General features: G+C 45.5%; 1 protein-coding gene across 1 annotated transcript in view; it reads right to left on the bottom strand.

Moving 5' to 3' along the window:
* Nucleotides 1–991: 991 nt before the first annotated feature.
* Nucleotides 992–12,386, bottom strand: part of LOC118383293 (collagen alpha-1(VII) chain-like) — a 15,338-nt gene continuing 3,943 nt past the window's right edge. The window contains exons 2-11 of the mRNA XM_052471756.1: nt 11,899–12,054; nt 11,123–11,239; nt 9,421–9,567; nt 9,072–9,191; nt 7,333–7,491; nt 6,974–7,087; nt 6,675–6,824; nt 2,799–2,936; nt 1,637–1,783; nt 992–1,146 (exon numbers count right to left, since the gene is read on the bottom strand). Coding sequence (XP_052327716.1) covers nt 992–1,146; nt 1,637–1,783; nt 2,799–2,936; nt 6,675–6,824; nt 6,974–7,087; nt 7,333–7,491; nt 9,072–9,191; nt 9,421–9,567; nt 11,123–11,239; nt 11,899–12,054 — 1,403 coding nt within the window. The remainder of the gene's footprint in view (nt 1,147–1,636; nt 1,784–2,798; nt 2,937–6,674; nt 6,825–6,973; nt 7,088–7,332; nt 7,492–9,071; nt 9,192–9,420; nt 9,568–11,122; nt 11,240–11,898; nt 12,055–12,386) is intronic.

The following is a 12,386-nucleotide window of genomic DNA, read 5'->3' on the forward strand; positions in this document are numbered from 1 at the left end:
AATAACAGTTTGGAACAATTGACAACTTACAGGACAAAATCACCATTTACATCGTGAATTCACCCCTATTTCACCCCTAATTCACCCCTATTTATTGTGCCTACATAATGAGTTCTATTAACTATGGCCTCCAAACACTTCACACTTAAAAACTGGGGAAGATGAAACCTAGAATAGTTGATCAAATCCCCAAGGAAGTAGTCTTCTCGTGTGACAGACCGAACAATTTGGTTCTGCGTGCCGAGATGACCCAAAAGTGATCGGAACATGAAAGACAAACATTTATACTTTAGGCAGTTTATTGAAGGAAATGACTTGGATAAGAGAGAGAGGGGCGCTGTCTAAATATACCCCCACCTCCACTGCCATGCTCACACAAAGTCATTAACACTGACTGAAGTCACTAACATAGGCCCCATTCCAATTGTATGACTGGCAGCTGACAGCCATGTGGTGGAGCCCTTGGGTTCGCCTACCCAGTCATGTCTAGTCAGTGGCAATGGGAAATGGGAGGGCCTCAGAAAGGCATTTTTAAGAAAGATCTTAAGAAACACCTTTTTGCCGTGCTTTTACTTAGTATAAAATAAATCAAATAAAGCACCCTATCTATTTTACGTATTTTTATTTATTCAAATGAATTTGTCTCTTATGTCCACAGTTTTTAAAATAATTGTTTTACAATTTTTATTTGACACATTTTGAAACCAGTGTTTTTCTCTTTCTCTCCTTTTATAACTGTGTTTGTTTAAGCATTTTGAATTGCATCCTCTGTAAGTAATGTGCTGTACTATTAGATAGATTGAGGAAGAAAGCATTACTAAGCATTTTGAATGAGGCCATAGTCTGACGTGATCATCTGTGCTGGTGTTACAGCCTGATGTGATTGGCTGTGCTGGTGTTACAGCCTGATGTGATTGGCTGTGCTGGTGTTACAGCCTGATGTGATTGGCTGTGCTGGTGTCACAGCCTGATGTGATTGGCTGTGCTGGTGTTACAGCCTGATGACCTGAGATGGCTGTGCCTCTCTGAGGATGTGCCTCCAGGAGAGCAGGTACCCAGAAGCCCCGGCAACTCTGATCCAGTTGAGGGAAGTGCTGCTGTCTGTGGTGTTCAGCGCTGCGAAGCCGTTCACTTTAGGCAGGTCCACTGGAACACAATCAACACATCATTTAAGTGTTTGAGAAAGACTGTTCAGACTCACTGATCTACAAATCACCTTGCATCCCAAATAACTACTCATTATCTGATCAAGATTATTGGTTCTGCGCCTGGCCTTGCTCAAACTGATCCCCTCAAACACACGGAATAACTTTAAGATACCTTACTGCTACTTTTTGGGCTAGGTGGTGGTGCTAGGTGGTGGTGCTAGGTGGTGGTGCTAGGTGGTGGTTCTAGGTGGTGGTGCTAGGTGGTGGTGCTAGGTGGTGGTGCTAGGTGGTGGTGCTAGGTGGTGGTGCTAGGTGGTGGTGCTAGGTGGTTGTGCTAGGTGGTGGTTCTAGGTGGTGGTGCTAGGTGGTGGTGCTAGGTGGTGGTGCTAGGTGAGTAGAGACATGTGACAGGTCTACATTTCAGTCATTTAGCAGTCACTCTTATCCAGAGGAATATCTGAGAGGAGTCGCCATAGTTCAGTACTCACAGGTGCGTGCAGTGACCAGGAACGGGCTCCCTTCTCGGCCCCCCACCATAGATGCCACCTGGATCTTATAGGCCGAGCTCTCCTGTAACTTAGGGATGGTGAAGGAGGTCGTGGAGGAAGAGACTAGCTGGGACTTCTCATCGCCACCTAGAGGCAGAGAGGTCAACATGCATGGGATATATATATATAGGTATATAGGTCAGGACAGAAGGATAGCCTACAGCTATTTCACAACAATCTTTCCTTTATGCCTCACAGCCTCTCTCCTCACCTTGAAGAACTAAGGTCTTTAGGGAGGGACCATGTCCTCTAATACAAGAGGGAATGTGAGGGGATGCAAGGAAGCATGAAAGACGAATTGAGATAGAGCCTACATTTTTATTTCACCTTTATTTAACCAAGTAGGCTAGTTGAGAACAAGTTCTGACTTACAACTGCGACATGGCCAATATAAAGCAAAGCAGTGCGATACAAACAACAACACAGAGTTACACATGGAATAAACAAACATACAGTCAATAACACAATAGAAAAAGTCTATATACAGTGTGTGCAAATGAGGTCAGATAAGGGAGGTAAGGCAATAAATAGGCCATGATGGTGAAGTAATTACAATATAGCAATTAAACACTGGAGTGATAGATGTGCAGAAGATGAATGCGCAAGTAGAGATACTGGGGTGCAAAGGAGCAAATAAATAAAATAAATCACAGTATAGGGGGTGGGGTAGTTGGATGGGCTATTTACAGATTGGTTATGTACAGGTGCAGTAATCTGTGAGCTGCTCTGACAGCTGGTGCTTAAAGTTAGTGAGGGAGATATGAGTCTCCAGCTTCAGTGATGTTTGCAGTTCGTTTCAGTTATTGGCAGCAGAGAACTGGAAAGAAAGGCAACCAAATAGGAATTGGCTTTGGTGAGATATACCTGCTGGAGCACGTGCTACGGGTTGGTGCTGCTAAGGTGACCAATGAGGTGAGATAAGGCGGGGCTTTACCTTGCTAAGACTTATAGATGACCAGGAGCCAGTGGGTTTGGGAACGAATATGAGGGCCAGCCAACGAGAGCATACAGGTCGCAGTGGTGGGTAGTATACGGGGCTTTGGTGGTGGGTGTTTGTGTGTCAACGTGTGTGTGTCCATACATGCATGTGTGTGTTCCTCACCATGGAAGGGGCTCCAGGAGATCTTGTAGCCAGTGACCCCAGGTGTTCTCCTCCAGGTCAGTATGAAGGAGTTGACTCCGACATCCACCACCTTCACCTCCTTGACCGCCTGGATCAGCTCTGACTCTGTCACCGACGCTGACAGAACCACATCAACAATAGATGTAGTTTCATTTAAGATAAACAATACATGTGTGGTGAGCTTTCTGCCACAAAATGGCTGCCGCTACATGGATGCTACACATCGGTGGTGAATGAGGCGAGTTTCTGCCTTTCAATGCTGACCGCTTTGAGCATACCTTCAATACATATACAATCAATTATCTTTTTAAATGTTGTGGCAATGTTCCTCATTCAACAACACAACAGGCTGGATGGATTTCTTCAATGTAAATGAAGTACTTTCTGACAGTAGAAACAAACTCAGATAGAATTAATAGATGATAACAACCATGTCAGGCAGCAGTGACACACACACACACACACACACACACACACACACACACACACACACACACACACACACACACACACACACACACACACACACACACACACACACACACACACACACACACACACATAGCAGTGGTTAAAACACAAGCCTCAAGTGTCAACAAAGGGAACCTCGGTTATAATAGGAAGCTCAAGTATATGACCTGTCAATCAAACAAGGGCACCACCAGTCTACAAGGGTACAAGGGGCGTAACGTTCCACATCTCCCTACTTAATTACAATATCAGGACTTCATCCACAGGGCTGTGGGTTTATGTAAATGGCCAGTGACTCAGTGTTACACTCCATATTTTCTGTTTAATGTATTTACGAAAGTTCAATCAGTAAGGCTGGTCTGAATGGATCATCACTTATCAATGACGTCTTTACTCGATTGAAATAACAGTGGTCTGTCTCGTTCAAATCACACATCTTAGAATGACAATAGTGGTGGAAATACAGCGGAGGACTGTGAGGGCTTCCCATTGCACAAGTGTGATTACATTACCCTCAGCAACGTCAACCACTTCCCATTGCACAAGTGTGATTACATTACCCTCAGCAACGTCAACCACTTCCCATTGCACAAGTGTGATTACATTACCCTCAGCAACGTCAACCACTTCCCATTGCACAAGTGTGATTACATTACCCTCAGCAACGTCAACCACTTCCCATGCACAAGTGTGATTACATTACCCTCAGCAACGTCAACCACTTCCCATGCACAAGTGTGATTACATTACCCTCAGCAACGTCAACCACTTCCCATGCACAAGTGTGATTACATTACCCTCAGCAACGTCAACCACTTCCCATGCACAAGTGTGATTACATTACCCACAGCAACGTCAACCACTTCCCATGCACAAGTGTGATTACATTACCCTCAGCAACGTCAACCACTGCTTACATGTGTTCCATTGCACAAGTGTGATTACATTACCCTCAGCAACGTCAACCACTGCTTACATGTGTTCCATTGCACAAGTGTGATTACATTACCCTCAGCAACGTCAACCACTGCTTACATGTGTTTCCATGCACAAGTGTGATTACATTACCCACAGCAACGTCAACCACTGCTTACATGTGTTTCCATGCACAAGTGTGATTACATTACCCACAGCAACGTCAACCACTTCCCATGCACAAGTGTGATTACATTACCCTCAGCAACGTCAACCACTGTTTACATGTGTTTCCATGCACAAGTGTGATTACATTACCCACAGCAACGTCAACCACTTCCCATGCACAAGTGTGATTACATTACCCACAGCAACGTCAACCACTTCCCATTGCACAAGTGTGATTACATTACCCTCATGCACCACTTCCCAGTGCACAAGTGTGATTACATTACCCTCAGCAACGTCAACCACTTCCCATGCACAAGTGTGATTACATTACCCTCAGCAACGTCAACCACTGCCATGTGTTTCCATGCACAAGTGTGATTACATTACCCTCAGCAACGTCAACCACATGCACAAGTGTGATTACATTCCCATGCACAAGTGTGATTACATTACCCTCAGCAACGTCAACCACTTCCCATGCACAAGTGTGATTACATTACCCTCAGCAACGTCAACCACTGCTTACCCATGCACAAGTGTGATTACATTACCCTCAGCAACGTCAACCACTTCCCATGCACAAGTGTGATTACATTACCCTCAGCAACGTCAACCACTTCCCATGCACAAGTTGATTACATTACCCTCAGTCAACCACTTCCCATGCACAAGTGTGATTACATTACCCTCAGCAACGTCAACCACTTCCCATGCACAAGTGTGATTACATTACCCTCAGCAACGTCAACCACTTCCCATGCACAAGTGTGATTACATTACCCTCAGCAACGTCAACCACTGCCATGCACAAGTGTTTCCATGCACAAGTGTGATTACATTACCCTCAGCAACGTCAACCACTTCCCATGCACAAGTGTGATTACATTACCCTCAGCAACGTCAACCACTTCTTACATGTGTTTCCATGCACAAGTGTGATTACATTACCCTCAGCAACGTCAACCACTGTTTACATGTGTTTCCATGCACAAGTGTGATTACATTACCCTCAGCAACATCAACCACTGCTTACATGTGTTCCATTGCACAAGTGTGATTACATTACCCACAGCAACGTCAACCACTTCCCATGCACAAGTGTGATTACATTACCCTCAGCAACGTCAACCACTTCCCATGCACAAGTGTGATTACATTACCCTCAGCAACGTCAGCCACTGCTTACATGTGTTCCATTGCACAAGTGTGATTACATTACCCACAGCAACGTCAACCACTTCCCATGCACAAGTGTGATTACATTACCCTCAGCAACGTCAACCACTTCCCATGCACAAGTGTGATTACATTACCCTCAGCAACGTCAACCACTTCCCATGCACAATTGTGATTACATTACCCTCAGCAACGTCAACCACTTCCCATGCACAATTGTGATTACATTACCCTCAGCAACGTCAACCACTTCCCATGCACAAGTGTGATTACATTACCCTCAGCAACGTCAACCACTTCCCATGCACAAGTGTGATTACATTACCCTCAGCAACGTCAACCACTGCTTACATGTGTTCCATGCACAAGTGTGATTACATTACCCATCAGCAACGTCAACCACTTCCCATGCACAAGTGTGATTACATTACCCTCAGCAACGTCAACCACTTTACCCTCACCCATGCACAAGTGTGATTACATTACCCACAGCAACGTCAACCACTTCCCATTGCACAAGTGTGATTACATTACCCTCAGCAACATCAACCACTTCCCATTGCACAAGTGTGATTACATTACCCTCAGCAACGTCAACCACTTCCCATGCACAAGTGTGATTACATTACCCTCGGCAACGTCAACCACTGTTTACATGTGTTTCCATGCACAAGTGTGATTACATTACCCTCAGCAACGTCAACCACTTCCCATGCACAAGTGTGATTACATTACCCTCAGCAACGTCAACCACTTCCCATGCACAAGTGTGATTACATTACCCTCAGCAACGTCAACCACTTCCCATGCACAAGTGTGATTACATTACCCTCAGCAACGTCAACCACTATTTACATGTGTTTCCTTGCATATGCGTTTGGATTCCCAGTATCTTAAATGAGTTGTTTGTATACAGCACCTACCAAGCACATTGCTGTGACTGCAGACTCCACTGACGTCATAGGGGCAAATCCTAGCAACCACTTGAGTCGAAAATTTACTCAGTCTCCCAATGTCATTAATGTATGAATAAGTGAAAATGTCCAATACCCACCATCACCACTGTGGGAAAATAAAATCATGCACAAGTTTGGATTTACCCCATACTCTCTCTCTAGGTACCTGTGAGCTGTGAGAGGGAGATTTCTGGCCCCTCTGTGTTGCCGTAGACAGCGTGGATGCTGACTATGTAGACTGTCTCTGGGTTGAGGCCCTCAGTGCGGTGGAACAGAACGCTGCGGTCCAAATACTGGGACTGGGGAGTGTTGCCATCTGTGTAACACAGCCAATTAAAAGACTCAGGCACACACAAACATTTACACACACACACACACACGTGTACACACTCACAGGCTACATTAATCTTTGAAATTGAGATAAGGTTATATTTAGGATTTGGATCAAGAAGCCCACTACAGTACCGATGTTCCAGGTGAGTTTGTACTCGGTGGACCCCACGACGGGACTCCACTCCACGTCGATGGAGGTACTGGTGTAGGAAGTCACGTGGAAGTTAGACACATATCCCAAAGGGGCTAGTGGAGAGAGAAGAGGGGATACAAGGCAACATGACGAAGACGCAGGGAGTCAGGAAGCAGGTGCAGTCGGTGAGTTTAATCAGAACGAACATAGAGAGAATACAAAAACAGGAGCGTCTGAACATGAAAACACAAAACAATACTGCATGATGGGTGATACGACCGAGTGCCAGATAAAGGGGAAGTGGTCAGGGTAGTGATGAAAATACACTTGACTAGGAAAGAGGACACGTTGGACTCACAGGTGCGGAAGGTAGCTGAGACGCCGGGACCCACCAGCGATCCAAACAGGACGTAAAGAGACAGGACATACTCTGTGTCATGGACCACGTTCTTCAGAAGGTGCTCTGTGGTGGAGCCGTTCAGAGCCAGCTGCCTAGGACGGTCCCGACCCACAAACTCTGGAAGAATAACACACACATAACAATGGAGTAGGGGGAGGATTAGGGCCTAAGCCCTGATCTAACAGTTTAGTGTTTTGCCCATGATGACAATCACCTGCTATTGGAGGCCAACTCCTTTGGACCAATGGAGTGTTCACTTGAGTTTATTTTACCTTTATTTAACTAGGCAAGTCAGTTAAGAACAAATTCCTATTTTCAATGACGGCCTAGGAACAGTGGGTTAACTGCCTGTTCAGGGGCAGAACAACAGATTTGTACCTTGTCAGCTCGGAGATTTGAACTTGCAGCCTTCAGGTTACTAGTCCAACGCTCTAACCACTAGGCTACCCTGCCGCAGTTGTGTCTGATGATTTGCAAAATTGCTCACTATGTAGCTTAAATTAAATTAGTTAATTAGCAATTAGGTCTCTCTTCGTACTCAACTTAATGAATCCCTTAATGAATACTCAACTTAACAACGTTCCATTCAATTTGTCCCTTTCATATTGCTTTACAGCTCATTACAGGCAAATCAAATCATCGAAAGCAAGTAATTCTACAGACATTGGGATTGTTTGATGATACCTTTCGTTTCCAAGCGTAGCTCTGTTGATATTAAAAGCATCCTGAGTTTTAAAAAGAAAAGTCAAGCAGTCGTGAGGGCAATGAGAAGAGGATATGCGAACAAAAACCAACCTAAACCCCAAAATAACTCCCATCATCATCTCCACATGAAAGGACAAGGCACCCTACTCTCCTCCTCCATGTCTTCATCTGGCTTGATCAATCCCTTTTCTCACACACCTTTATTCACACATTCCCCCTTTCCTGTCATCCCCATATGAACATCATCAGAAGCCCGTCCCCTCATTAAAACAACCCCGTATCCCTCCATCTCTCCTTTTATTTTCCTGTTTTCTGAGGGGTGGCCATGATGCCAGCTTGTCACATGGAAATGACGCTGGTACTACCGAGTGACATGGTGGGGAGCCCAGTCCTGGCATTTCAAAGGATCCGTGTCGTGTCCCCACAGGGACGCTCAGAAGGGTGACATCAAATACACCCCCACCTTCTTTTTATCCATAAGCCCGCTGCAGAATCTTCCTCCAATCATGTTCTAGTGATGCTGGTTTTGATAGACACGGTGAGACAGAGGGATGGTAGGTAGGTACACAGAGTTGGGGAGACTCTGAACATCGTCAGAGATACATCACGCATGAGAGAGAAAAGGAGAGAGAGAAGAGGGGAGAGAAAGGAGAGAGAGAAAGAGGAGAGAGAAAGAATTACAAGAGGAAGAGATGCCCAAAGGGAGGACGGGAGGACAGAGTACAACAGAAAGAGAGGGAGAGGGGGGGTGGAGAGAGAAAGAGAGAGATAGAGGCCCTGTCAAGAAAGAACCTCTAGCCCCTAGCTCCAGACACACTTCTGGAGATCTGAGAGGATTGGACAGGGATAGGCAATATGTTAAAACATTCCACCTAGCCTATCAAATCAAATCCCCTCAGATCTTCACAAGTGTCTAGGGGGTAGGGGGGTTGTTTTTGGGCAGGGCTTTGGTTTCTATTGTGCGAGTATATTGTGTAGAGGTGAGAGGTCACCTGGAGTGGGCCCCCAGGCTAGTCTGTAGCCGGTGGCCCCAGGGACAGAGTTCCAGGAGACCATGGCACTGTTGGTGCTCACTGCCGATGCCTTCAGAGTCTGGACTGCACTGCTCTCCACTGGCACAGGGAGACGGGAGAGAGAGGGGAGAGAATTTAACTATCATTATGGATAGAATGTTAGTCATTGTACAGCTGCATGATGAAGGGAGATGGCCTCGGCCGGCACACTGCTCTGGCACAGGGCTCTGGTAGAAAGAACTGTATTATGGGTGTCATTTAGGACGCAGCCATAATGTTCAGAAGTTGACTCATCCTGTACATAGTCCCAGTTTCCATGGTAACTCACGTGTCTTGGCTGGGGTAGAGATGACAGGGCCCTCGATGTCCACAAAGATGGGGTTGATGGTGATGGCGTACTCAGTGCCTGGGTGGAGTCCCTGGATCATGTAGAAGTTAAAGGTCTCCCCCAGGTTCACATTCTCTCTATGGCCCTCTGGAGGTAAAGGAGGGGAGGGGGGTTGGTTATCTGTGATCGTGCCTTCGTAAAGTATTCAGACCACTAGAATATTTCTAAATGTTGTTACGTTACAGCCTTATTCTAAAATGTATTAAATGACAAAAATTCCACAGCAATCTACACACAATACCCCATAACGACAGTGAAAAAAATGTGGTTGAAATTTTTGCAAATTTATTAAAAGTATAAAACAGAAATACCTTATTTACATAAGTATTCAGAACCTTTGCAATGAGACTTGAAGTTGAGCTCAGGTGCATCCTGTTTCCATTGATCGTCCTTGAGATGTTTCTACAACTTAATTGGAGTACACCCGGAGTAAATTCAATTGATTGGACATGATTTGGAAAGGCACACAACTGTCTATAAAAGGTCCCTCAGTTGACAGTGCATATCAGAGCAAACACTAAGCCATGAGGTCGCATGAATTGTTTGTAGAGCTCCGAGACAGGATTGTGTCGAGGCACAGATCTGGGGAAGGGTAACAACATTTTTCTGCTGCATTGAAGGTCCACAAGACCACAGTGCCCACCATCATTCTTAAATGGAAGAAGTTTGGAACCACCAAGACTCTTCCTAGAACTGGCCGCCATGCCAAACTGAGAAATCGGGAGAGAAGGGCCTTGGCCAGGGAGGTGACCAAGAACCCGATGGTCAACTCTGACAGAGCTCTAGAGATGACAGAACCTTCCAGAAGGACAATCATATCTGCAGCACTCCACCAGTCAGGCCTTTATGGTAGAGTGGCCAGATGGTAGCCACTCCTCAGTAAAAGGTACATGAAACCCCGTTTGTAGTTTGCCAAAAGGCACCTAAAGACACTCAGACAATGAGAAATAAGATTCTCTGGTCTGATTGAACTCTTTGGCCTGAATGCCAAGCATCATGTCTGGAGGAAACCTGGCACCATTCCTACGGTGAAGCATGGTGGTGGCAGCATCATGCTGTGGGGATGTTTTTCTATGGCAGGGACTGGGAGACTAGTCAGTATCAAGGCAAAGATGAACAGAGCAAAGTACAGAGAGATCCTTGATGAAAACCTACTCCAGAGCGCTCAGAATCTCAGACTGGTGCGAAGGTTCACCTTCCAACAGGACAACAACCCTAAGCACACAGCCAAGACAATGTAGGAGTGGTTTCAGGACAAGTCTCTGAATGTCCTTGAGTGGGAGGAAGTCCCCAAATACAGGTGTGCCAAGCTTGTAGCGTCATACCCAAGAAAACTCGAGGCTGTAGTCGCTGTCAAAGGTGCTTGAACAAAGTACTGATTAAAGGGTCTGAATACTTATGTAAATGTGAACCTGTTTTTGCTCTGTCATTATGGGGTATTGTGTGTAGATTGATGAGAATAAGGCTGTCATGTAACACAATGTGTAAAATGTCAAGGGGTCGGAATACTTTCCGAAGGCACCCTATACTCTGTATGCAGGCTGTATGTTGATTTCACAGACACTGTGTCTGAGTGGTCAATGTTTGTTCAGCGTGTCTTCTGGGTGATCTTGGTAACACACTGCTATTAGGGTTCCAGTACCTGAGGAGGACCAGGTGAGGCGATACCCCGTGGCCCCCTTCACTGAGCCCCAGCGGGCCTGGACGGTGTCTGTGGTGGCGTTTTGGACCAGGAACTGCTGCACTGGCACCAGTTTCACTGCAGTGCGCGCGCACACACACACACACACACACACACACACACACACACACACACACACACACACACACACACACACACACACACACACACACACACACACACACACACACACACACACACACACACACACTCAGTTAGGGGAGGAACACTAATTAATCTATTTTCTTTAATATTTACATACATTTTACCAATGTAATTTGATGGAGAACAGACCAACTGCATCACCCACAGATGGTGAAATACATGACCACAGCCTGGAAATCTGATCAACATGTTGGGAGAAGCTACACTGCCACTTAGTGGACAGTCATAGAAAAACAACTTATTACAGTCAGAAAGGTGTGAAATAGGGCGTTAAGCTTCTATTGAAATATATATTTCATAACCAATTGACTTAGATTTCAAAGGCAATGGAAGCATCCTGATTCCTCACCATTTTCTAGAAGTGTTCCACAACTTGTAAACTCCCATTGATTTCAAAGCATAGGATTGGTTTTAGGCAGGTAGACTAGCAGTGTCGGGCCAGTAACCTAAAGGTCACTGGTTTCGCATCCTGAAATCTGTCTGTGTCTTGAACAAGGTACTTAAACTATCAGCTCCTGCTGAGTCTCTGGATAATAGACTGCTAAATAACTCAAATTAAAAGGGTCACTTACGTGTTTTGCCGACGATCGAGACAGGTTGGCTGGGGCCCTGGGGGTAGATAGCAAAGATACTGACAGTGTACTTCTTATCCTCCTCCAAGCTGTCAATCACATGGGAGGAGGTGTCGCCGCGCAGCACCTGCTCATAGGTCAGTCCTGGCCGGTCGGCTGCATGGGGTCAGGACACAATTCATCTTTCATGGACAGACTACTTAAACATAAAACAAATTATGCTGGATTTTATTTATAGGTTTACAGAGTTTAAGACAAAATGGGTATCCCTGTTACATTCTATACCAGGAGTGATGAACTTCTGTACCAGGAGAGATAACTACCTTCAATAAAGACATTTATAAATTCTGTACCGGGTACTACATTTGTTATAACACCACAAGAGAATGGGAGCCATGATGTCAAGTAAAGGGATTATGACAAAATATGTCTCCCTGTCTAATTCTGTAGCCATCGCAGTGTCAAAGATGTTTTGACACCGCAGAGAC

The sequence above is a fragment of the Oncorhynchus keta genome, chromosome 19 (genome assembly GCF_023373465.1).
Source record: "Oncorhynchus keta strain PuntledgeMale-10-30-2019 chromosome 19, Oket_V2, whole genome shotgun sequence".
In the NCBI taxonomy this organism is placed as follows: domain Eukaryota; kingdom Metazoa; phylum Chordata; class Actinopteri; order Salmoniformes; family Salmonidae; genus Oncorhynchus; species Oncorhynchus keta.